This window comes from Hemitrygon akajei, chromosome 5, assembly GCF_048418815.1.
Source record: "Hemitrygon akajei chromosome 5, sHemAka1.3, whole genome shotgun sequence".
Taxonomy (NCBI): domain Eukaryota; kingdom Metazoa; phylum Chordata; class Chondrichthyes; order Myliobatiformes; family Dasyatidae; genus Hemitrygon; species Hemitrygon akajei.
Genome location: NC_133128.1, coordinates 116,808,823 through 116,835,574, shown reverse-complemented (window position 1 = coordinate 116,835,574; position 26,752 = coordinate 116,808,823). Strand labels below are relative to the sequence as shown.

Below are 26,752 nucleotides of genomic sequence, written 5' to 3'. Positions count from 1 at the left end.
CTGGGATGCAACATCCATGGTTGACCCTATCAGGGCCTCAATATCCCTCCTAACCTCCACCAGACCTCTACCTTTGATCCCATTCCAGGTACCTACCAGTCTGTTGGAAAAAAAAATTCCCTTTACAAGTCTTTAAACTTTCCACTTCTAACCTTAAAAATATGTCCTCTTGTAAGGGTTTGACATTTCTATCCTAGGGAAAGATTCTGCCCGTCTGCTCTATATATGCCTCTCAGAACTTTAGAAACTTCTCGGGTCTCCCCCTTGGCCTCTAATGCTCTAGAACAACCCAAGTTTGTCCAACTTGTTATAGCTCCTACCCTCTAATCCAGGCTCCCGTTAAACCTCTTCTTCCCCCTCTCTATAGCCTTCACATTCTTCCTGATGTGCAGTCTGACTAAAGATCAACATAACTCATTTTGACTTGCACTCAAAACCCACACCAATGAAAGCAAATGTGCCTTATGCCTTGCCCTCTTGTCTAGCCATTTGTAACTGAACTGTTCTTCCTGCCGTGACCCAGAACAGGGTAAAGGGAACTTCTATTAAAGAGTCAGCAACTGATTGAGCATTAATTTATTGGAAATAATTATCTTGAGTCCATTCTTCAACCCCCAATCAGTGCAATTGCTGCAAAGTGATCGCTCTGGCGTGTCATCTGTCCTGTGGAAATTCCTGGCACTGCTACACTTTCGAGGGTGGATTTCCAGAGAGAAAAGCAGCCATAAGTTCAGAATTCCTGCTTTCTGGAGCTGATGGCCAGCAGTCATGGTCTGAGGAGATGTAAATGGAAAAATGAGAGCAGTTATACAGCAGGGAAACAGACCATTGAGCCCACCTCATCCATACTAATCAGTGGGCATCAACTGTGTTACTCCCACCTCCCAGCACTGGGGCATCCGATCCCTGGACGATTCCTTTACTTCTGTAGACATGTCATAGGGCCATACACAGATACAGGCCCTTCAGCCCAAGCCAATTTCCTGCAATCAGGCAATATCCCTCCATGTATCTACTCAAGTGTTTTGTAAATGACACTTGCCTTTAACCACCTTCTCTGGTAACTCATTCCATATACTCATCACCCTCTGTATAAAAGTCACCCCTAAGATGCATATTAAGTTTTTCCCCTTTCACCATAAAACTATGCCCCCTAGTTTTGGGCTGACCTACCCTGGGGAAAAGATTATTACGGTACTGTCAACCTTATCTATGCATCTCAAAATATTAAAACATTTCTGTAAGGTCACCCCTCATGCTCATATATTCCAAGGAAGAAAGACCCTGCCTGCCAATCTCTCCCTATAAACTCAGGCCCTCTAGCCTGGCAACATCCACATAAAATCTTCTCTGCACTCTTTCCAGTTTAACCATATTGTTCCTGTACAGAGTCACAAAAACTTGTACAAGGTACTCCAGGTGTGACCTCACCAATGACTTAACAACATAGGATCTGGGCCCAAAATGTGGATTGTTTATTCCTCTCTATAGATGCTGCCTGCCTTGCTGAGTTCCTCCAGCATTTTGTGTGTTGCTGAAGACTTCCAGCACCTGCAGGATCTTTTGTCCCAACTCCCATAATGTCCTGAAACACCATCAGCAACTCTGTTTCCATTGTCCTCGCCGGCACCATGCTCAAAGCACTCACCCCTCTCCGGGTAAAGAAGGCCCCCCTCAGACCTCCATAACTCATTAACCCTTTTCTTAAATCCTCCCTAAATTGTTAAATTGGTAAAGAACTTGTGCACCCACTCCAAAGCCTCCACATCCTTCAGTGTGGTGACCAGAACTGCACACAATACTCCATTTGTGACTGAACACTTTCTGCAACTGCGACATGCCTCCCCCGCAATGACAGAACACTGCAGTATAGCGCAAGTCCTTCAGCTCATGGCATGCCGACCATATAACCTGCTCCAAGATCAATCTAACCCTCTTCTCCATTTTTCTATCATCCACCTGCCTATCTAAGAGTCCTTAAATGTCCCTAATGATCTGCTTCTACCACCAAGACCTGGCAGCGGATTCCACCATCCACCATTCTCTGTGTGAAAAAACTTGCCTCTGTCATCACCCCTATACTTCTCTCCAATCACATTATGCTCCTTGTATTAACCAGTTGTGGCCATGGAAAAAGTCTCTGCAGTCCGCTCGTTCTATGTCTATCATCTACACCTCTATCATGTCACCTCTCATCCTCCTTCACACCAAACAGAAAAGACCTGGCTTGCTCAGCCAATCCTGATGAGATATGCCCTCTAATCTAGACAGCATCCTGGTAAATCTCTGCACCCTCTCTGAAGCTTCCACATCCTTCCTATAATGAGGTGACCAGAACTAAACATGTTTCCAAATGTGGCTTAAGCAAGGTTTTACATTGTTCTTGAACTCAATCCCCCCCCAACTATTGAAAGCCAACACCTCACATGCCATCTTAACCACGCTATCAATTTGCATGGCAACTTTTAAAGGATCCATGGACATGGTCCCCAAGATCCCTCTGTTCCTCACTAGTGGTCAACACTACTAAGAATTCTGCCATGAACTCTGTATCTACCTTCAAGTTTGACCTTCCACAGTGAATCACTACATACTTCTCCCAGGCTGAACTCCATCTACCACTTCTCGGCCCAGCTCTGCATCCTGTCAGTGTCCCACGGTAACCTACAATCATCTTCACTGTCCACACCACCAACCTCTGTGTCATCTGCAAACTTACTAAGCCATCCTTCCATTTCTTCGTGCAAGTCATTTATTAAAAATCACACAGAGCTGGTGCCCCGGATCAGACCCCTGTGGTCATCAAGCTCCAGCCAGAAAAGGCTCCATCTACTACCACTCTCTGCCTTCTGTGGACAAGCCAATTCTGTACTCACCCAGCCAAGTCTTCTGATATTGTGAAAGAGCCAACCAAGGCAAACCTTGTTGAAAATGCATATACACCACGCCCACTGCTTGTCACATTCTCAAAGAATTCAAATCAGGCTCATGAGGCACAACCTGCCCCTCACAAAGCCATGTTGACTATCTCAAATCAGACCACGACCTGTAAACATTACTTCATTAGTGATGTAACTGATGCAGTCATGGCACAACAGTAACTAATACAGTCGTGATATGATTTTCCAATTTCTACACTGGAGAGTCCTCTGCTCTCCTGGTTGATTACGTGACTCAGGAGGGATGGGAGGGAGTCTCTGAAGAGGGAGAGAAAGCCAAATCCTTACTAGGAATCTCCCAGGGGCTCTGGTATAGACTTTGTCCTGCATCAACCTTCACGGTCTCACCAGTGATGAAGGAGGCGGCCGGTGAAAGCAGGAAGCAAACAACAGGGGCGACCTGAAGATGAGGAGAAGAGGCGGTCAGCTGAAGGGTAGAGGATCAATTTTATTCACCACATAGGTTTACGTGTATTAGAAATTTGCTGCAGTGTGCTGGTAAGAGCACGGTATGTAACAAAAAGCAATGATAAAGAATTATATAAAACAGAGGTTAGAGGTTAAAGTATGTATAAAGTGTACTAAATACATAAATACCAGCATGTATTTACAATGAAAACAGCATTATAAAAGGTGGTTGAAGGTGATTACAGTGCAAAGCAGTGATGGGGGTAATAGAGGGGGTGGGGTGGCTAACTATAATGGTTGATTAGATTAACTGGGGGAAGAAACTTTAAAAACAGTGTGAAATTTTTGTTCCAACAGCCCAGTAGTGCCCGGTAGTCATAGCCGGGGTGGGGGGGGGGGGGGTGGTTGGTGGTGGAGATGGGGTAGCGGGGATGAGCTCCCATTACCTATTAAATGCTTCCAATAGTGCGTGTCTCAGATAGCCTCTGACCACCAAGTCTAGCTCGTGGCCTTCACATGCGGCTAAGCCCGGTGGAACTGTTCCTACTGACAGGAGAAGGGGCAAAGGCAGGTTACTGGCGGCTTAAAACCAGTCGCTCCAGCAAATGGGGTTCATCAGCCATGGCTGGCAGCCCATCTAGGAGAAGGAAAACTCTGATCTCAAATCTCCGCTGCCTTGTGGCTGTACCCACTCATGAGGAAGGCATCAGGAGTTAACCCCAAGGAAAAATCCAGATCTGGAGTCACTAAGACAATCCTGGGTCGAGTTCAATGCTGACTGGCTACTCCCTCGATGCTACTGGTGCCGAACTGTATCACTCTGTAATTCCTCTGGATTCATCAGCTGTGTGGAGAAGGGGAGCCTGTTGTATGGACAACACCTTGCTCTCCGTTTTGCATACTGATAGCACTGCAAAAATAACGTGGACGGCTAGGATGCAACATCTATGGCCATACCCGACCAACAGAGGGATGTGTAGCACATTCCGGAAGGGAGCTTTTGGAAAAGGCAGTTCGTAAGGTGGGTACTGAACCAGACACGGGTCAACATGAAAAACATCTGACAACCTGAAATCAAGACCCCTAGACGTCTGCACGGTGTGATGTTTTATTATTTATTCACTGGGTAGTGCCAACAGTTAACTTTATTTTAAAATTCATTTAAAATGTTTCATTATATATGCCAGTGATATTAAACCCAATACTGAATCTGATTCCAGGATCCTTCAGAACTGGGAAAAACAGACAGAATGATTCAAAGATTAGCTTTATTTGTTAAATAAGGATACTTAAAGAGATTAAAACATACACTGAAATGCGTCATTTGCATCAATTACCAACACTGTCGAAGTATTTTGCCGGGGGCTTAACTGCCGCTACACTTCCAGCATTACCGTAGCATGACCACAACTTATTAGAGGCTGTACGTCTTCGGGATGAGGGAGGAACGTGGAGCACCCAAAGGAAACCCACGCGGTCACGGGGACAACGTCTCCTTACAGTGGCGGAATTGGATCTGGATTGCTGGCACAACCGCTACACTACGGTTAAGGGGATGAAAAGGAGGTATTAAGGAGATAATATTACTCGTCTTTAAGCGGATCCAAAACGAGGTACGGGTTAGGGTTAGTAAATTGTGAGCATGTTATGTTGGCACTGGAAGTGTGCTGACACTGGCGGGCAGCCCACACACAGCCTGCTTTGGTCAACGATGCACAGAACACATTTCACTGTATGTTTCAGTGTAAATGTGACAAATAAAGCTAACCTTTAATCTTTGCTTTTTTTCAAACATACTGCTCCGCCAAAAGTTCATGGTCAAAAAGCGACCTTCAAGATGTGAAAAGGTGGTTGTTGGCAATGAGGCTGAATGCCACCAGGACAGGCAGGATGGACCATGAGAGGGTGCAGAGGAGATTTACCAGGACACTGTTTGGATTAGTGAGCATCTCTTATGGGGGTAGGTTGAGTGAGCTGGGGCTTTTATCTTTGAAGTGAAGGAGTGTACAAGATGATAAAGGGCATAGATTGAGTGGACAGCTAGAGATGTTTCCCAGGGCAGAAATGGCAAATATCAGGTAGCATAATTTTAAAGTGATTAGAGGGATGTCAGAGGTAGGGTTTTTAATACGGAGAGTGGTGAGTGCGTGGAAACTCACTGCCAGCAGTTGTGGTACAGGCAGATACATTAGGGACCTTTAAGTTCAAAGTAATTATCAAAGTACATATGTCACCATATACAACTGAGATTCGTTTTCTTGCAGGCATTCACAGTAAATTCAAGAAACATGATAGATTCAATGAAAGACCTCACCCAACAGGACAGACAACCAATGTGCAAAAGATAACTGTGCAAGTACAAAAGAAACAGAGAAATAATATAAGTAACTAAGCAATAAATATTGAGAACATGAAATGAATAGTCCTTGAAAGTGAGTCCATAGTTTGTGCAAACACGAGGAAATCTGCAGATGCTGGAAATTCAAGCAACACACACAAATGCTGATGGAACACAGCAGGCCAGGCAGCATCTATAGGAAGAAGTACAGTCGATATTTCGGGCTGACACCCTTCGTCAGGACTCAAAAACAGTTCAGTGATGGGAAGAGTGAAGTTATCCCCCAATGGTTTAAGAGTCTGATGGTTGAGGGGTAATAACTGTTCCTGAACCTGATGAGGGTCTTGAGGCTCCTGTACCCTCTTCCTGATGGCAGCAGTGAGAAGAGATGGTGGATGCTGTTTTCCTGCTGTGCTTTCTTCATAATTGCACTTACATGCTGGCCCCAGGACAGATCCTCTGAAATGTGAACACCAAGGAATTTAAAGTTGCTGACCCTGTCCACCTCTGATCCCCGATGAGGACTGGCTCACGGACCTCGGATTTCCTCCCCCTGAAGTCAATAATCAGCTGCCTGTCACTGAGTGAGAGGTTGTTGTTGTGGCTCCACTAAGCCAGGTTTCTGTCACCACCTTTGATATGGCCAAACACAGTGATGTTGTCAGCAAACTTAAATATGGCACTGCAGCTGTACTGACCTCATAGTTATAAGTACTGTTGACCAGAAACAATGACAGTCAATGAGCAGGAATGGATGCAGCCATTTTGTGGGACTGTCCTTGCAGGCGCCATTTTGTGAACTGTTTGATGAACTGATTCTTGCTCCGGGATAACGTAATCGGAGCAACTGAATGTGGACACAAGGAGTTTCAGCTAATGACCTGCTAAACCTGAGACCATCCTCAGACAAGTAGCTATAAGAACAAATAAGGTGTCCCAGGTGGGTCAGGCAACCTTGAGCCAACAGGATGAAAATGCATCATTTGAATTGACGAGGAACACTATAAGAGTGAGGAGCTCCAAATGCAAAAGGGTTGACAACTCTCCAGAGACGAACCATTGTGGATGTGGATGACCTGATGAACATTTAGAGAATGAGTGGGACCGTGAGGAATACCTAGCCAGCGTAGACTGCTTTTCTCGGGTAATACCTGTTTTCTTCATTGATGGTTCATGGAAGGCCAAGGTATCCCAGTGGGTGTGCACACTGGTAGTTAAGTTGTGAACCTACATGCCTTGTAAGTGAGATAATAAAGGATACTTGTCAGAAATACAGATTCTCTCTGTGCCCCTCTGTCATTATTACTAAGGGGTAAATCCTTATAACAGTACAAAATGAGTATAGCCCGGGGCTAAGCACACAGTCTTGTGAGATGCCTGAGCTGATGGAGATCGTGGAGGTGTTGTTGCCAACCTGAATTGGCTGGGATCTGCAAGTGAGGAAACTGAGGATCCAATTGCACAAGGAGGTACTGAGGCCAAGGTCTTAAAGATTATTAATTAGTTTTGAAGGGATGATGGTATTGAATGCTGAGCTGTAGTCAATGAAGACCATTTGCTGTGGACCTGTTACTCTGCTAGGCAAATTGAAGCCGATTCAAGTTGCTTCTCGGGCAGGAGTTGATATGTTTCATCACCAGCCACTCAAAGCACTGCATCACAGTGGATGTAGGTGCTACTGGACGACAGTCATTGAGGCAGGGTGTCATGTTCTTCTGAGGCCTGTTTGAAGCAGGTGGGTAGCTCAGCGTGCTGAAGCATTCCAGTCATTGATCAGCACAGGGCTTTAGTACTCTGCCAGGTACACCGTCTAGGCCATCGGTTCACCCTCCTGAAAGGCGCTCTCAGACTGGCCTCAGAAACACAAGGTCACTGGAGGTTACGACAGATTGCGCTTTCGCGTTTTGATGGTCAAAGTGAGCATAAACGGATCTGGGAGCGAAACCAATGTCACTTGGCTTCACTTTGAAGGGGGAGATGGCATTCAAAACCTGCCTCAGCTGTTGAATGTCCTTCTGTGATTCAAGCTTGGCCCGGAATTGCCACTTCACACGTGTGATGGCTTTCCGGAGACCGTACCTGGACCACTTGTAGTTTACACAATCACCAGACCTGAGAGCCACTCACGTGGCCTTCAGCAGACTGTCACTCTCATGGGCCATCCGCAGCTTCTGGGTTGGGAAGACTCGGAATGATTTTGTGGGGACACACTCATCTACGACTGTTTTTATAAAGTCTGTGACAACTGTGCATCCTCTGAAGGGGCCTCAAGCACAGCTCAGTCCACCAACTTGAAGAAATCCCACCGCAGCTTCTTTGCCTCCAGCAACTACCTCTTTGCTGTCCTTATCCCTGGAGCCTTGCTCTTTACTCTGTACCTAAGTACAGGTGGTGAGAGAGGACAGTCAAATGATCAGATTCCCTAAAATGCGGTCTAGGGATTAAAAGGTAGGCATTCCATATGGTAGCATAGCAGTGGTCAAGTGTGTTAAGACACCAGATGACACAGGTGATATTTAAGACATTTAGATGATAGAGAAAAGGAGGGCCATGTGGGGGAGGAAGGGTTAGATTGACCTTAGAGTAGGTTAAAAGCTCAGCATGGGTCCACGGGCCTGTATTGTGTTGTAATGTTCTGTGTTCAAATGGTCACTGTAGCAACAGTACAATGCAAATGATGGGACCTCACCTCCTCCGGAACACCCAGTCTCTTGGCAGGAATTTTGGAGACATAACTTCTGAACATTTGAGGTCCATGCTCCTTGTAGTTGGCCACAGCCGATTCTGAAAAAATCGTTCCCTATATAGCACAAAAAATGTTAAATATTAAAATCCTGAATTGAATTTAATAATTTAAAGGTTGGAATGAGGTGGTGCTTGAAGGGGGACTGAGCTAACTCAATCAGGGTGACAGTGCCAGTGACCGTTTCAATTCCCGCCGCTGTCTGAAAGGAGTTTGTACGATCTCCCCGTGACCACCTGGGTTTCCACCGGATGCTAACAGAGACGGTATTCAAGCACAGTGCATTCACCCAGGCTGAACACGATCCTTGAAAGCTCAACTCACTTTGTATAAACTTTCTGCTCAACCAGGGTTACCAAACATGCCAACACAAGATGCAAACGAAGAACTCTACGGCAATACTTACTAAAGTACACTTATTTTACTAATTGTCACAAATTGTTGGTCTTTACTCGTAGATTTGATTGGTTATTAAGACCTGAAATATAGATTATGATTTGTACTTAAGTGATGGGATTGAGAGTACACAGTTTCCAATGGTTCAATATTTTCTTCAGATACATAAAATGTAAAAGAGATGCGAGAGTGGATATCGGGCCGCTGGAAAACGATGCTGGAGAGGTAGCAAAGGGGGAGAAGGAAATGGCGGAAGAACTGAATAAGTATTTCGCATCAATCTTCATTGTGGAAGACATGAGCAGTAAGATGGGAGTTTGAGAGTGTCAGGAGGCAGAAGTGTGTGAAGTTGCCATTGCTAGGGAGAAGGTTACTGGGAAACTAAGGTCTGAATGTAGATAAGCAACCTGGACCAGATGGTGTACACCCCGGGGTTCTGAGAGTGGTGGCTGAAGAGATTGTGGAAGTACTAGTAATGATCTTTCATGAATCACTGAATTCTGAAAAGGTTCTGGAGGACTAGGAAATCGCAAATGTCACTCCACTCTTTGAGAGGGGAAATTATAGGCCAGCTGGCCTGACCTCAGTGGATGGGAAGATGTTGGAGTCGAGCTTTAAGGATGTGGTTTTGGGGAAGAGGCACATGGCACATCACTACCAGGCTGTAGTCAGCATGGTTTCCTCTTGCCTGACAAATCTGTTGGAATTATTTGAAGAAACAGCAAGCAGGATAGACAAAGGAGAATTGGTGGATGTTGTGTACTTGCATTTTCAGAAGGCTTTTGACAAGGTGTCACACATGGGTGTGCTTAACAAGTTAAGAGCCCATGGTACTACGTGAAAGATACTAGCATGGATAAAGCAATGGTTGATTGGCAGGAGGCAAAGAGTGGGAATAAAGGGAGCCTTTTCTGACTGGCTGTCGGTGACTAGAGGTGTTCCACAGGGGTCTGTATTGGGACCGCTTCCTTTTACACTATATGTCAATGACTTGGACAATGGAATTGATAGCTTTGTTGTAAAGTTTGGAGACAATATGAAGATAGGTGGCAGGGAAGGTAGTTTTGAGGAAGCAGAGAGGCTACAGAAGGACTTGAGAGATTAGGAGAATGAGCTAAAGAAGTGGCAGATGAAATACAAATGTCAGGAAGTATATGGTCATGCACTTTGGTAGAAAAAATAGAAGGGTACAAATCTGAGGTGCAAAGGGACTTGGGAGTTTTTGTGCAGGATTCCTTAAAGGTGAATTTGTAGGTTGAGTTGATGGTGAGGAAGACAACTGTGATACTAACATTCATTTCAAGAGGACCAGAATATAAGAGTAAGGATGTAATGTTAACACTTTATAAAGCTCTGGTGAGGCCTCACTTGGAGTATTGTGAGCAACTTTGGACCCTTTATCTAAGAAACGATGTGCTGACATTGGACAGGGTTCAAAGGAGGTTCATGAAAATAATTCCAGGATTAAAAGGCTTGTCATATGAGAGCATTTGATGACTCTTGCCCTGTATTCACAGGAAATCAGAGGAATCGGGGTGACCTAATTGAAGTGTATCGAATGTTGAAAGGCCTTGTGAGAGTGAATGTGGAGAGGATGTTTCCTATGCTGGGAAAGCCTAAGACCAGAGGACACAGCCTCAGAATAGAGGGGCATCCTTTTATAATAGAGGTGCAGAGGAACTTCTTTAGCCAGAGAGTGATGAGTCTGTGGAATTCTTTGCCACAAGCAACTGTGAAGGCCAAGTCTTCATGAATATTTAAGGCAGAGGTTGATAGATTCCTGATTGGTCAGGGCATGAAGGAATACAGGGAGAAGGCAGAGATTGGGGCTGAGAGGGAAAATGGATCAGCAATGATGAAATGGAAAAAGTAGCCTAATTCTGCTCCTATATCCTACGGTTTTATTATGTACACAAATGGCATTTCTTTGTTTAAACTTCAGGGCAGTGTGGTGACTGGGACTGAGCTGTTCTCCTTGTGCACAAGTAAAGTGTGATTGAGACATGAGTGCAAGTTGTCAGACTCCAGTTAACCAGCAACGACAACAGTTGGTCAAATAATCGTGGATTATTAAAACAAGCTCCTTAATGGAAGTAGACATCGAAAACTTAAGATGAGGACGAAGAAACACTCATTCAGTCAGTCACCGAGTACAAACTATTGAGGGTGACCTGCTGGTGAATCCAAAGTTCAAAATTCAATATTCAGAGTATGTTTCTGTCATTATACTCACTTTCTTGCAGGCATTCACAGTAGAACGAAGAAATACAATAGAATCAGTGAAAAATTACACAAATCAAAGACTGACCAATCAGCAAAAGACAAACTGCATGATACAAGAAAAAAAATCATAAATAAATAATACTCAGAACATGAGTTGTCGAGTCCTTATGTTGTGGAATCAGGTCAGTGTTGAGGGGAGAATAGTCATCCATGCTGGTTCAGAAGCCTGATGGTTAGAGGGTAATAATGTTTCTGAACCTGTTGGTGTGGGACCCAAGGTTCCTGTATCTTCTGCCCCGTGGCAGTAGCTAGAAGAGTTCATGCTGGGGTCCTTGATGATGGACACTGCTTTCTTGTGGTTGTGTTCCTTGGAGACGTGCTCAGTAGCTGTGAGGGCTTTGCCTGTGATGTGCTGGGATGTATCTACAACTTCTTGTAGGCTTTTCCATTCTTGGGCATCAGTGTCTACCTGATCACCCCATGGTGTGCTGTATCCATCTGAGGAGATCAGCTTGTCTCTGACCTACGCACTGCAGGTTGGGGATGGCCCAGCTCATTGGTAGAATTTCTGCAGGGATGGAAAAGCCAGCCAGAGACACCACCACCGAGCACAGTAGCATAGCAGTTAGTGTAACACTTTACAGTCCCAACAACACAGGTTCAATTCTACCATTGACTGCATTCTCCTCATGGTGTATCTGGTAGGGCTCTGAAAACCGGTGCCAATTGACTGGTGGCTGTATTCAAAGATCTTTTCAACCTCTCACTGCTGAAGTCACCTGTTTCAAAAAGGCAGCAACCATACCAGTGCCCAAGAAGAGCAGGGTGAACCGCCTTAATGACGACTGTCCAGTAACACTCACGTCTACGGTGCTTTGAGAGGTTGGTTATGGCTAAAATCAGCTGTCTAAGCAAGGACCTGGAACCAAGGCAATTTGCCTTTTGCCACAAGAGGTCTCTGCATGTAGCCTTGACTCACCTGGACAATAGTAATACCTACATCAGGCTGCTTTTCACTGATTACAACTCAGCGTTCAATACAATCATTCCTATAGTTTTGATCAAAAAGGTCCAAATCCTCTGTACTTTCCTCTGCAACTGGGTTCTCAGCTTCCTCACTGGAAGAACAGTCTGTGCAGATCGGAAATAACATCTCCACCTCACTGATAATCAATTCTGTGGCACCTCAAGGATGTGTGCTTAGCCCACTGCTCTACTCACATGACTGTGTGGCTAGGCACAGCTCAAATGCCATCTATAGATTTGCTGATAACACAACTATTGTTTGCAGAATTGCAGATGCTGACAAAAGGGCATACAGGAACAAGATATATCAGCTAGTAGAGAGGTGTCACAGCAACACCCTTGCACTCAACATCAGTAAGGCCAAAGAACTGATTGTGGACTTCAGAAACGGTAAGACAAGGGAACACATAACACTTGTCTTCAAGAGATCAGAAGTGGAAAGGGTGAGCAGTTTCAAATTCCTGGGCGTCAATATCTCTGAGGATCTAACCTGGGCCCAACATATCGATGGAGCTATAAAGAAGGCATGACAGTGGCTATATTTCATGAAGAGTTTGAGGAGATTTAACATGTCACCAAAGCCACTCTATCGATGTACCGTGGAGATCATTCTAACTGGCTGCATCACCATCTGGTATAGGTGAAGGTGCAACTGCACAGAATTGACATAAGTTACAGAAATGTGTAAATTCAGACAGCTCCATCATGGGTACTGGCCTCCCCAATATCCAGGACATCTTCAAGGAGCGATGCATCAAAAAGATGGCATCCATCATTAAGGACACCCATCACCCAGGACTTCTCATTATGATCATCAGGAAGGAGATACAGGAGCCCAAAGACACAGAGTCAACGATTCAAGAACAGCTTCTTCCCCTCTGCCATCAGGTTTCTGAATGGACATTGAACCCATGAACACTACCTCACTACCTTTTTTTTCTCTCTTTTTGCCAAACTTGTTTAACTTTTATCTATTCTTCTTACTGTAGTTTACAGTTTTTATTATAATGCAATGCAATGTTGCTGCATAACAAACTTTATGACATATGCCAGTAATAATAAACCTGATTCTGACCGTGCGGGTTTCCTCTCGGCGTTCAGGTTTCCTTTCACATTTCAAAGACGTACAGATTAGGGTTAGTAACACGCTATGTTGGTGCCGGAATTATGTTTCAATGCATGTGTAAAATAAAGGTAACCTTATCTTTATCTTGAGGACAGCTTCTACCCTGCTGTTATAAAAGGAAGGGTAAGACTAGGACCACAGGTCATAGGTTTAGGGTGAAAGGTGAAATATTTAAGGGCAACGTGAGCGTGGTAAAAGTGGGAAACAAGCTGCCAGTGGAAGTGGTGGATGCAGGATTGATTTCAACATTTAAGAGAATTTGGATAAGTACGTGGATGGGAAGGAGATGGAGGGGCTGTGGTCCAGGTACAAGTTGATGGGACTAGGCAGAATAATAGTTCGTCATGGACTAGAGCCCTGCTGTAGTGCTTGGTGTCTCCATTGAACGGTCACTGTTATGTTCTGTAACTCCAAAACATAAAACTAATAAAAAAAACACTGTTACTTTTAGTTAAGCGCTCACACACGATGTGGTGATGTAATGACGTATGCCATTCACATACTTTTAATATAACCCATAATGAATTATGTACACAACAAAGAATGCTTAATCAAACAATATATTTACAATATTATTCAAGTATTACTGAAATATTAAATACACAACAGTCTCTTAGTATAGTAAGATGGACACTCGACCTCACAATCTACCTTGTTATGGCCAAACACCTCACCGTCTACCTGCTCTGCACTTTCTCTGTAACACTTAATTCAGTACTGTTATTGTTTTACCTTGTTCTACCTCAATGCACTGTATTGAAATAATCTGTACAGAAGGCATGCAAAACAAAATGTACGTTGGTACATGTAATAATAAAAAAAACAAATTACAGACAGCAGAGAGGCAGGAAGCCACACACAGATGGGTGTGAGGGAGCAGGCAGGCATATGGTTGTTTTCATAAACACAAGCGATTCTGCAGATGCTGGAAATCTGGAGCAATAAACACTAAATGCTTAAGAAACTTAGCAGGTCAGGCAGCATCTATGGAGAGGAATAAACAGTCGATGTTTCGGGCCGAGACTCTTCATGGATGTACTTCATTTGGGTGGCATGGTAGTGTAGGGATTAGCATAACACTACTACAGTGCCAGCAACCTGGGTTCATTTCCTGATGCTGTCAGTAATGAGTTTGTACATGTTATGCCTGTTCACAATAAGGACAAACTTAGCATAGGTTTATGTTAGAATATTTTATTACTGAACTGCTAATCAACACTGAACTCTCATCGCTGTAGCTTTCAGTTCCAGGTGAACCACCCACATTGCATACTGGGAAGTGAAGCTCCTTATTATGCACACATAATAACACATCCTCCCCCTTTAAAGAAAAACATTCACAATACTCTGTCCTCACAAATCTGCAAGGAACAATAATCCTTTCCAACAAAGACCTCTACATTAACTTCAATTATAATGAGCCAAGTCCCTTATCCACTCACAACTTTCAATCATTCTCTGAGGTGGTTTAATGGTCCTTTTTGTCTGCTATTCATTTCCACACGTATACTGCTTTCATATGTTGTGTCAATATGTGTCTTTCTGAGAACTCTGATCAACATGTTCATTTCTTACATCTGCTGGCCCCAGTGATATACTGACAGGTAACAGGTTGGAGCTTGTGGTTGTAGATCCACAGGGTTCCTGCTCAGAGGCGTCCTTGCTTCGTCTGGATCTGGTTGACTGTGGAGCAGCTTCCTCTTGCACTTATCCTTGCAAAGACCATGAGCTGGAATTGTGATCTCAGATTCATACCTGGTAGGCTTTTCACAATCTTGTCATGATACTGTTTCTGTTTTTCTTTCCCTTTCACTTTAGCCAATTTGACCTTGTGTGCTCCTTTAGGTGTCAACAGGTTTTTGTACACTGGAACGTTAGTAAGTATGCATCAACCCATCAGCATTTGGGCTGCTGACAGGCCATTCTGCAGTGGCGCCCTTCTGTAAATCATCAGACTTTTGTGGAAATCTTCTCATCCATCTGGCACTTGCTTCATGAGGCCTTTCACTACCTTGACCGAACTCTCTGCTAGGCCCATTCTGGGTGATGTGGGCTTGAAGTTATTGTATGATGAGGAACCAATTTAATTTCCTGACTAACAACAAACGTTTTCCTAGAATCAGAGGACTGATTCTCGGACCCTAATTCAGCCATCACAAGTTCAAATGCTCTCTGTTTATAACCGACTTAGTTCCAAGTTAGCTTCCAATTGTTTCTTTACATTTTCAGCATACATTGCTCCAAGTCTGCTTTACTTTGTTCTAACTTCATTTGTTCAATTTGTAACTGCATCTCTAGATTACTTATTGGAAACATATCTAAAACCGCTTCATCAAAATCACCCGACTCTACATAGTGTGACGCGATTTTTCTCTGAATTACAGGCTTTGTTGTAGTCTTCAAAATACCTCTAAGTTCCAACCCGCTAGCAATCTCAGATACATCACTCTTTTTCGCCTTCGCTAATAACTCTGGGTCTGGCGATGCCAGAAAGTCGTCAATATTCATTGTTGCCGAATACCATTCACAAACCAATCAAACAAAAGAATCGGGTATTCCCCTTTCCAAACGAACTGGTAATTAAACAGGCACTTAAACACAAAAATGAATTCAGATCCCAAACGAGCCCCCAAATATTATGATATGGTAACAATGCAAACACGGTAAGAAAAAGAATATAATAAGTAAAAAAAACAATCAATATAAATATGTAAATAGATTGATTCTACATCCATAAAGTGAAGCTAGGTACAGGAGTGTCTGGACATAAGGTGGTTCTGAGGTGTTGATCAATTTTACTGCTTGGGGGAAGTAACTGTATTTGAGTCTGGTGGTCCTGACATGGATGCTATGTGGATGGGAGTGGGACAAGTAGTTCAAGAGCAAGGCAGGGTGGGATTATTGCTCAGTAAATAAATACTCACAGGAGCCACTGAGTTCACCCGTACCCCACTGTCGGCCCACTCGATGGCCAGACTCTTGGTGAGGTTGTCCACAGCTGCTCTCGCTGCTCCTGTGTGTCTTGGGATGAAAAGACAAAATAATAGTTAATATCAGCATCACGAAGGACGATCAACACCAGCACAGACCAGCACGAGGGACAATCAACACCAGCACAGACCAGCACGAGTGACGATCAACACCAGTACAGATCAGCACGAGGGACGATCAACACCAGTACAGACCAGCACGAGGGACGATCAACACCAGCACAGACCAGCACGAGTGACGATCAACACCAGTACAGATCAGCACGAGGGACGATCAACACCAGTACAGACCAGCACGAGGGATGATCAACACCAGCACAGACCAGCACGAGTGATGATCAACACCAGTACAGACCAGCACGAGTGATGATCAATATCAGTACAGACCAGCACCAGGGACGATCAACACCAGCACAGACCAGCACGAGTGACGATCAACACCAGTACAGACCAGCACGAGGGACGATCAACACCAGTACAGACCAGCACGAGGGATGATCAACACCAGCACGAGTGATGATCAATATCAGTACAGACCAGCACGAGGGACGATCAACACCAGCACAGACCAGCACGAGGGACGATCAACACCAGCACAGACCTGCACAAGTGATGATCAACACCAGTACAGCCTGGCTTGAGGGACGATCAACACAAGTGCAGCCCAGTACGAGGGATGGTCGCTGTAAGCATTGGTTTCTCGGGTGTCCATGGCTCATACCCTGGCCCTGATTCCACAGACGCATAGGTTCATAAAATGCATCCAGTTCAATATGCTTGTTAACAGAGGTTTCTGTTGAGATACAATGGACAATGATGGATTAACGGTCTCATTCGATGTCACTGTATTCTTCAGGTCAATAAATCATAAACTGGCAAAAGAAATGTTAAATGAACTGCTGAACTTGTGTTTAACAATATACTTCTGATATAAAGGACTACTCTACAAACAGCTGAAAGGAACACCAATGGGATCTCCTATATCTGGGCTCATCACAGAAGCTGTTCTGCAAAAGCTGGAGAGGACAGTATTACCAATCATCAGACCTCAACTATGGGTGCACTCTGTCAATGACATATTGGTCATATTCAAATGAAATCAAACAAGAGGTGCAAAACCGAATCAACAATGTATTCAACGTATTAACTTTACCATGGAAGTCGGAGCAAACAGCCAACTCCCTTTCCTAGGCATGCTGATCAGGAGGAATGCAGACAGAAGTTTTGAAAGATCAGTTTACAGGAAAGAAACGAATATGGACCAGGTTGTCAATTGTCACAGCAATCACCCCAAAGGCCACAAACAAAGTTGCATCTAAATGCTTTTCAACCGAGTGGAGCTCAAGAAGAAAGAAGAAAATCACCATTTTAAAGTGTTCACGTGCAATGACTACCCAAAAAACTTCATCAGAAGGTGTCTTGTCCAGAGAAACAAACTTTAACTTCAATTGAATAGACAAGAAAGAGGTTAACCCTACCCATGTATCAGGAATATTTCCAAAATGACAGCAAGACTCCAACTACACAGAATAATGGTAGCACACAAGCCCAGGACAACCATCAGAATGCTCGTCTCGAGATCCAAAGATCCAACAGCTCACATGGTGAGAACAAACGCAATAAACCAAATCCAATGTGGAAACAGCCCCAAACAGAGGGAGAAACCTACCCACAAGACTACATGAACATCAGCTAGCCGTAAAAAGACACGACCCTCTGTCATTCATCTCAGTACACGTAAACCAAGAAGAACACAGGTTCATGTAGAACAAGAAATCATGAGGATTCGTAGAAGACTGGCTCTCAATGCAAGACCCTATTAACAAGTATATTGAACTGGATGCAATTTACAAATCTATGCACCTGATGGATCGGGGCTGAGGGGTGAGCCTTGGACACTCGAGGAACCAATGCTCACAACAACCGATAACCAGTGATACGAGCCAGCAGAGATCCAACTGGCTGGGACCGAACAGAGACGAGCGGCCAGTGTGACAACAAACGAAAGAGTCGAACCAATATCTCTTGCAGGATGTTAGAGATAAATTTGTCCCAGTGGGGAAGATAAAGAATGGTAGGGTGAAGGAACCATGGGTGACAAGTGAAGTGGAAAATCTAGTCAGGTGGAAGAAGGCAGCATACATGAGGTTTAGGAAGCAAGGATCAGATGGGTCTATTGAGGAATATAGGGTAGCAAGAAAGGAGCTTAAGAAGGGGCTGAGAAGAGCAAGAAGGGGGCATGAGAAGGCCTTGGCGAGTAGGGTAAAGGAAAACCCCAAGGCATTCTTCAATTATGTGAAGAACAAAAGGATGACAGGAGTGAAGGTAGGACCGGTTAGAGATAAAAGTGGGAAGATGTGCCTGGAGGCTGTGGAAGTGAGCGAGGTCCTCAATGAATACTTCTCTTCGGTATTCACCACTGAGAGGGAACTTGATGATGGTGAGGACAATATAAGTGAGGTTGATGTTCTGGAGCATGTTGATATTAAGGGAGAGGTGTTGGAGTTGTTAAAATACATTAGGACGGATAAGTTCCCAGGGCCTATCGGAATATTCCCCAAGCTGCTCCACGAGGCAAGGGAAGAGATTGCTGAACCTCAGGCTAGGATTTTTATGTCCTCATTGTCCATGGGAATGGTGCCAGAGGATTGGAGGGAGGCGAATGTTGCCCCTCGTTCAAAAAAGGTAGTAGGGATAGTCCAGGTAACTATAGACCAGTGAGCCTTACATCTGTGGTGGGAAAGCTGTTGGAAAAGATTCTTAGAGATAGGATCTATGGACATTTAGAGAATCATGGTCTGATCAGGGACAGTCAGCATGGCTTTGTGAAGGGCAGGTCGTGCCTAACAAGCCTGATAGAGTTCTTTGAGGAAGTGATCAGGCATATAGATGAGGGTAGTGTAGTGGATGTGATCTACATGGATTTTAGTAAGGCATTTGACAAGGTTCCACATGGTAGGCTTATTCAGAAAGTCAGAAGGCATGGGATCCAGGGAAGTTTGGCCAGGTGGATTCAGAATTGGCTTGCCTGCAGAAAGCAGAGGGTCGTGGTGGAGGAAGTACATTCAGATTGGAGGGTTGTGACTAGTGGTGCCCCACAAGGATCTGTTCTGGGACCTCTACTTTTTGTGATTTTTATTAACGACCTGGATGTGGGGGTAGAAGGGTGGGTTGGCAAGTTTGCAGATGACACAAAGGTTGGTGGTGTTGTAGATAGTGTAGAGGATTGTCGAAGATTGCAGAGAGACACTGATAGGATGCAGAAGTGGGCTGAGAAGTGGCAGATGGAGTTCAACCTGGAGAAGTGTGAGGTGGTACACTTTGGAAGGACAAACTCCAAGGCAGAGTACCAAGTACATGGCAGGATACTTGGTAATGTGGAGGAGCAGAGAGATCTGGGGATACATGTCCACAGATCCCTGAAAGTTGCTAAGAAAGCTTTCATAAGTCGAGGGATAGAGTTTAAGAGACACGACGTAATGATGCAGCTCTATAAAACTCTGATTAGGTCACACTTGGAGTACTGTGTCCAGTTCTGGTCGTCTCACTATAGGAAGGATGTGGAAGCATTGGAAAGGGTACAGAGGAGATTTACCAGGATGCTGCCTGGTTTAGAGAGTATGGATTATGATCAGAGATTAAGAGAGCTAGGGCTTTACTCTTTGGAGAGAAGGAGGATGAGAGGAGACATGATAGAGGTGTACAAGATATTAAGAGGAATAGACAGAGTGGACAGCCAGCGCCTCTTCCCCAGGGCACCACTGCTCAGTAAAAGAGGACATGGCTTTATGTAAGGGGAGGGAAGTTCAAGGGGGATATTACAGGAAGGTTTTTCACTCAGAGAGTGGTTGGTGTGTGGAATGCACTGCCTGAGTCAGTGGTGGAGGCAGATACACTAGTGAAGTTTAAGAGACTACTAGACAGGTATATGGAGGAATTTAAGGTGGGGGGATATATGGGAGGCAGGGTTTGAGGGTCTGCATAACATTATGGGCCGAAGGGCCTGTAATGTGCTGTACTGTTCTATGTTCTATATAAACCCGAGCAATCAGCAGAAACAACACTCAACTGGGCACTGATGATCGTCACCTCTACAGGACGACAAAACGTCTGCAACCCTAGCCCAGGCTCGGTGCACAACCCTACAAGCAAGCAGCCAAACCGAGCTACCAATCTTCTCTTACACTTGTCAGGGTCTTGCCATTACCTGTGCCCTGCCCCTTTACACTAGATACCCCAGGGAGAATATTTCACATTTGGCCAGATTAAACCCCATCTCAGGAAGGAGGTAGAGTGAACCTACAGGTCAGAGACATTGTCCCAAGTACATGGGGCGCTGGGAGACATTGGTCCACGTGCACAAGGAGCTAGGGTGTAATCATCTCTCCCTGAACCACAGGCCTTGGGAAGAAATGCGACACTCACGATACTCCCGGGAATCCTTTCCACATGTCTGCCAGAATGTTGACGATGGCCCCTCCATTCTCTTTCATCCAGGAGCAATATGCTGAAAGAGTAAAGGTGAGGGAAGGAGTGAGCGTGGTGGGGGAGGGGATGAAGAAAGGAAGGAGGGGGAAGCTGTTCCTGATCCAAAATTCCGACTTCAGTAGCTTGAGCCTGAGATAACACAGAGTTGCAGACACAGCTCAGCACATCACATAACCAGCCTCCCTCCATGGAGTCTGTCTGCACGTTTCACTGCCTCAGTAAAGCAGCTAAGACCGCACCCGCCCTGGACATTCTCACTTGTCTTGTCCCATCAGACAGATGATACAAAAGCACATTCCACCAGGCTTAAGGACAGCTTCTACCATGATTCCCCAGTATGATAAGATGGACTCTTGACCTCACAATCTACCTCATTACGACCTTGCACATTGTCTGTCTGTCTGCACTGCATTGTTTCTGTAGCTGTTACGTTTATTCTGCATTCTGTGGCATCACACACAAAGTGCTAGAGGAACTCAGCATCAATCGAGAGGAATAAATAGTTTCCATCAGAGCTGCACAACCTTGCACTCCACATCAGTAAGACCAAACAACTAATCGTAGACTTCAGAAAGGGTAAGATGAGGAAACGCATACCAGTCCTCCGGAGGGTTCAGCAGTGGAAAGGGCGAGCAATTTTAAGTTCCAGGGTGTCAACCTCTCTGAGGGTCTATCCTGGGCTCAACATATCGATGCAGTTACAAAGACCTGACAGCGGCTATATTTCTTTAGGAGTTTCAGAAGGTTCGGCATGTCAGCAAAGACACTTGCAAATTTCTACAGATGTACAGTGGGGAACATTTTAACTGGCTGTATCACCGTCTGGTATGCGGGGGGGGGGGGGGTGGGATTGAAATAAGCTGCAGAAAGTTGTAAACTCAGTCAGACCCATCACGGGCATAAGCCTTCCCAGCATCCAGGAGCAATGCCTCACAAAGGTGGCACCCATTATTAACGATCCCACCATTCTCATTACCACCATCAGAGAGGAGATACAAGACCCACACTCAGCACTTTAGGAACAGCTTCTTCCCCTCTGCCATCAGATTTCTGAATGGTCCGTGAACATTTTATTCTCTTCTTACACTGTTTTTAAAATATGTTTTATTGTAACATATTAATTTTTTATGCATCACTGTACTGCTGCCACAAAACAAGAAGTTTCACATCACACGTCAGTGACAATAAATGTGATTCTCCCCTCCTCCCCATCACTGAACTGACCCCCCTTTCCCCCTCCATACCCCTGTCCTGCTTCTGTTGCCTGTACCTTCTCGGCAGCAGAGGAATGTTCCCGTCAAGTTGGTGTCGATCACAGCATTCCAGCCTTTGGTGGAGATGTGTTCGGCTGGACTGATGAACTGACCCCCTCCGTTATTCACCAGGTAATCAATCCGACCATGGAACTCCAAGACTTTCTGCATCAGGTTCTTCACCTACCAAGAACAGGACACCAGGACAAGTGACTGCGGGCAGAGTTAGACTGCAACCGAGTATATTTACATGTTACCAAAAAATCTGAAGAAATTCTACAGATGCAGTGGGGAGTATCCTAACTTGTTGCATCACGACCTGGTATGGAAACGCGAATGCCTAGGAACGGAAAAGGCTACAGTAAGTGGAGGACACAGCCCAATCCGTCACAGGCTGAACCCTCGTCACCATGAAGCACAATTACATGGATCGCTGCCACAAGAAAGCAGCATCCATCATCAAAAACATCCACCATCCAGCCCATGCTCTCTTCTCACTGCTACCACTGGGCAGGAGGTACAGGAGTTTTAGATCACACATCACCGGGTTCAAGAACAACTATCAATCTCCTGTATGGAGGGCTTTACTCACAACTCTGAACTGATTCTACAACCGAAGACTCACTTTCAAGGACTCTGCAACTTGTGTTCTCAGTATTATTATTTCTTCTTACTTACACAACTTGCTTTATTTACCAGGATGCTGCCTGGATTACAGAGCATGTCTTATGAGGAGAGGCTGAGCAAGCTGGGGCTTTTCACTTTGGCGCGAAGGAGGAGGAGAGGTGACTTGATGAGGGTGAAAATAATAAGAAGCGTAGATAGAGTGGACAGTCACAGACATTTTCCCAGGGCAGAAATGTACATGGGAAGGCATAATTTTAATGCAATTGAAGGAAAATATAGGGGGATATGTCAGAGATCAGTTCCTTACACAGAGAGAATGTTGGGTGCATGGAACAGCCTGCCAGGGGTGGTGGTAGAGGCAGATACATTAGGGGCATTTAAGAAACTCTTAGATAGGCACATGGATGATAGAAAAATGGAGGGCTATGTACGACTGAAGGATAAGATTATTCTTAGGTTAGCTTAAAAGGTTGGTACAACATCATTGGCCAAAGGACCTACACTGTGCTGTGCTGTAATGTTTGAAGTTTTATTTCATCTTATTCTGCACCCTGGTTGTTTGTCAGTCTTTTTATGTATCTTTTTTCTCATAAATTCCATTGTGTTTCTTTATTTTCCTATAAATGTCTACAAGGAAATGAATCTCAGTGGTGACATATACATACTGTACTTTGGTAATAAATTTACTTTGATCCAGCCATGTTTATGTCATGGCCAAGAAAGCTCACCAGTGCATCTATGTATATGTCAATGAACTGAATGTCTGCACTGAGCATGATGCCAGTCCAGCTAATCCTGGTCCATATCCCTCCATTCCCTGCCTATTGATCATTATCATGAGAACTGGAAATAATTGCAGTCCTTACCTCATCCTCCTTACGAATGTTACACTGAATTGGCGTCACTTTTGCAGGATTGGAGTCCACCAGTGCCACTGAAAATTGTTCTGCAGCTTCACGCAGTCGCTCGATTTTACGGGATGCAATCACGACATTACATTCTGGTCAATTTAAAAGGCAACAATTTACACTAGGACAGCCCAACAGGCAACATCACACTGGGCAACAGTTAAAGTGAAGGAGGGGTAGTACTTCCCCTCAAGAGTGTGGCATCCATCATTAAGGACCCTCACCATCCATGCCCTTTTCTCATTAGTATTATCAGGGAGATGGCAAAGGAGCCTGAAGACACACCCTGTACGTTTTAGAAACGTGGGTCCCCTATGAGACGAGAGACTCATCCAGAAAGTCATGAGGCATGGGATCAGTGGTACCTTGGCTGTTTGAATAAAAAATTGGCTTACAGGAAGAAAGCAGAGGGTAGTACTGTAGTGGAAGGAAAGTATTCTGCCTGGAGGTCGGTGACTAGTTGGACCCCTGATCTTTGTGATTTTTATAAATGACCTGGATGAAGAGGCGGAAGGACGGGTAAGTTTGCGGATGACGCAAAGATTGGAGTAGTTGTGGACGGAGCTGTAGGTTGTTGAAGGTTACAAGAGGATATAGACAGGATGCAGAGTTGGACAGAAAATTGACAGATGGAGTTCAATCCGGATAAGAGTGAGGTAATGCATTTTGGAAGGACAAACCAGAAGGCTGAGTACAGGGTTAATGGTCGGTTACTTAAGAGTGTGGATGAACGGAGGGACCTTGGGGTTCAAATCCATACATCTGTCAAGGTCGCTGCACAGGTTGATAGGGTAGTTAAGAAGGCCTGTGGGATGCTAGGCTTCATTAATAGGGGGATTGAGTTCAAGAGTAGAGAGGTCATGTTGCAACTCTACAAATCTCTGGTGAGACCACATTTAGAATATTGTGTTCAGTTCTGGTCACCTCATTATAGGAAGGATGTGGAAGCTACGGAGAGGGTGCAGAGGAGATTTACCAGGATGTTGCCTGGATTGGAAAACAAGTCTTATGAGGCAAGGTTAGCAGAGCTAGGACTTTTTTTCTTTTGAGCGTAGAAGGATGAGAGGGGACTTGATAGAGGTCTACAAGATTATGAGAGGCATAGATGGGGTGGACAGACAGTACCTGTTTTGAATAGGGCACGAATAGCAACACCAGAGGGCATATATACAAAGTTAAGGGAGGGAAGTTTAGGAGAGACATCAGGGATGTTTTTTTTTTACACAGAGGGTTGTGGGTGCCCGGAATGACTTGCCCCAGGGATGGTGGTGGAGGCTAAAACATTAGGGATATTTAAGAGCCTCTTGGACAGGCACATGGATGAAAGAAAAATAGAGAGTTACAGGGTAGTGTGGGTTTAGTACTCTTTAAAAAGTAATATATGGGTCAGCACAACATCGAGGGCTGAAGGGCCTGTATTCTGCTGTAGTATTCTAGTGTTATCAGATTTCTGAATGGTCCATAAACCCATCAACACTACATTACTGTTCCTCTTTTCACTATAGTAAAATGTTATGTTAGTGATAGTAAACCTGATTCTGAGTGCCACCCTGTGGGAGGGGAGGACCTAAGGGAGTACCTCACCGCGAAGGGGGCAATAGTGAGAGAACGCTGCACCGTGGGAAGGAGCTGAGGGCATTCCGCACCAAGAGGGGCGGTACTTAGTGAGTGTCGCACACCATGGTAAGGGGCAGATATAAAGGAGCATCGCAACGTGGGAAAGGCGGTCATTAATTTCAGAGGTTAATAGCCACAGTTCAGGAGCTCCGACTCCGAACCTCCATCAGACTCCCGCCTCCGGATTTGGGTCCTGGGCTTTCCCAAGCTCTAGGGTCCGCACCTAGCGCCAACAGTTCGGCAGCCACGGCGGCGCCAATGCCGCTCCCTCCACCGGTCACCACCGCCACCCGGTCCCGGAACAAGGCCGCACGAAATAAGCTTCGTGCCGCCATCTTGTACGTCACATGACGCTAGATCACCTGACCGAGCCACGATTTACCCCTCCTTGGACCATTACCTTCGATGGCGTTACGTGTCCTTGGGGATCTATTTCCTTCTTGTCGTCACAGGTCACTTTATAATTAGGGATCCCCTCCAATGAGGTTCGAAGCCACCCTATAATTAGGGATTTATTCAACCATACATGATCATTCGTGCATACAACTAAACGAAACGGCGTAACTCCAGGGTCAGGGTGGTAAGAACAGGACCAAAAGTTACAGTATCAAAAGCTTGATTCTACTCCTTTTTATTATCACAGTTCACGCTATAGTTAGATTCCCTCCGATAAAGTCACAGGTCATTTTATAATTAGAGATTCCCTCTGGATAGATTGACTAAGATGCGGCAAACTATAGACGGAGACACAAGACTGCAGTTAGAGGGGAGATGGTCAGTATAAAGAGGTGAGGGGAAGCAGTGAAGCAAGAGCTGGAGGTGATAGATAGATCCAGGTGAGGAGGAGTGATAATGGAGGATGGAAATAGTGACAGGGACTCGGAGGTGATAGTAGAGGCGACAAAGGTTTGTAGGTGATGTAATCTGATAATAGTAAATTGACTGGATTGACTTCTGGAAGAGGAGACTGAATTTTGAAGATTGAGAATGCCTCATATTGATACAGTTCTGGGGGGGGGGGGGGGGCTGGTAATAGAGCAGATGCTGAGATGGGGAATCTAGAAATAGCAGTTCCACACACAAAAATTGTTCCAGTCAAGATGGCACCTGCATACAATACTCCTTTGGTCAACATCTTCTGGATAGATCACTTTCGTATCTTTTACATTTGTTTCTTGTCTTGAATGTGATTCTGGAACCTTTGGAGCCCATGGTTTGCTGTTTGGAGATCATTTGAGTATTCCCCCACTGAGCAGGAGGAGGGATTTGGGGGTTATAGTGCCTTTCATTTCTTTCTTGGCTTCATGGTTACCTGGTGAATTGAAGATTTTCCAGAGTTGTATACATTGATAATAAATTAACCTTTGAAATTCCGGAGGCAGGTCAGGCAGCATTTATGGAAGGGAATAAAATAGTCAACATTTCTGGCCAATACTTTCCAGTCCTGATGAAGGGTAAGAGGGAAGAAGCCAGAATAAAAAGGTTGGAGAGGGGAAGGAGCACAAGGTAGGTGACAGGTAAAGCTGGATGGGTGTGGGCAGGGGGATGAATTAAGAAACTGGGAGTTGCTGGGTGGAAAAGGTAAAGGGCTGGAGAAGGAGGAATCTGGTAGGAGAGAAGAGGAGACTGGTAGAAAGCAAAGGAAGTGTACCAAGGAGAGGTGATAGGCA

The 26,752-nt window shown here is 44.9% G+C and overlaps 1 protein-coding gene across 1 annotated transcript; it reads right to left on the bottom strand.

Annotated features, from left to right (window-relative positions):
* Nucleotides 1-561: 561 nt before the first annotated feature.
* pecr (peroxisomal trans-2-enoyl-CoA reductase) lies at nt 562-25,440 on the bottom strand. The gene is made up of 8 exons (XM_073046276.1): nt 25,306-25,440; nt 23,424-23,557; nt 21,948-22,113; nt 20,615-20,696; nt 16,124-16,220; nt 8,375-8,485; nt 3,228-3,339; nt 562-773 (listed from the first exon to the last, which is right to left on the bottom strand). The coding sequence occupies exons 1-8, from the start codon at nt 25,415-25,417 to the stop codon at nt 685-687; spliced, it is 903 nt and encodes a 300-aa protein (XP_072902377.1). The 5' UTR covers nt 25,418-25,440; the 3' UTR covers nt 562-684.
* Between the last annotated feature and the right edge of the window lie 1,312 nt (nt 25,441-26,752).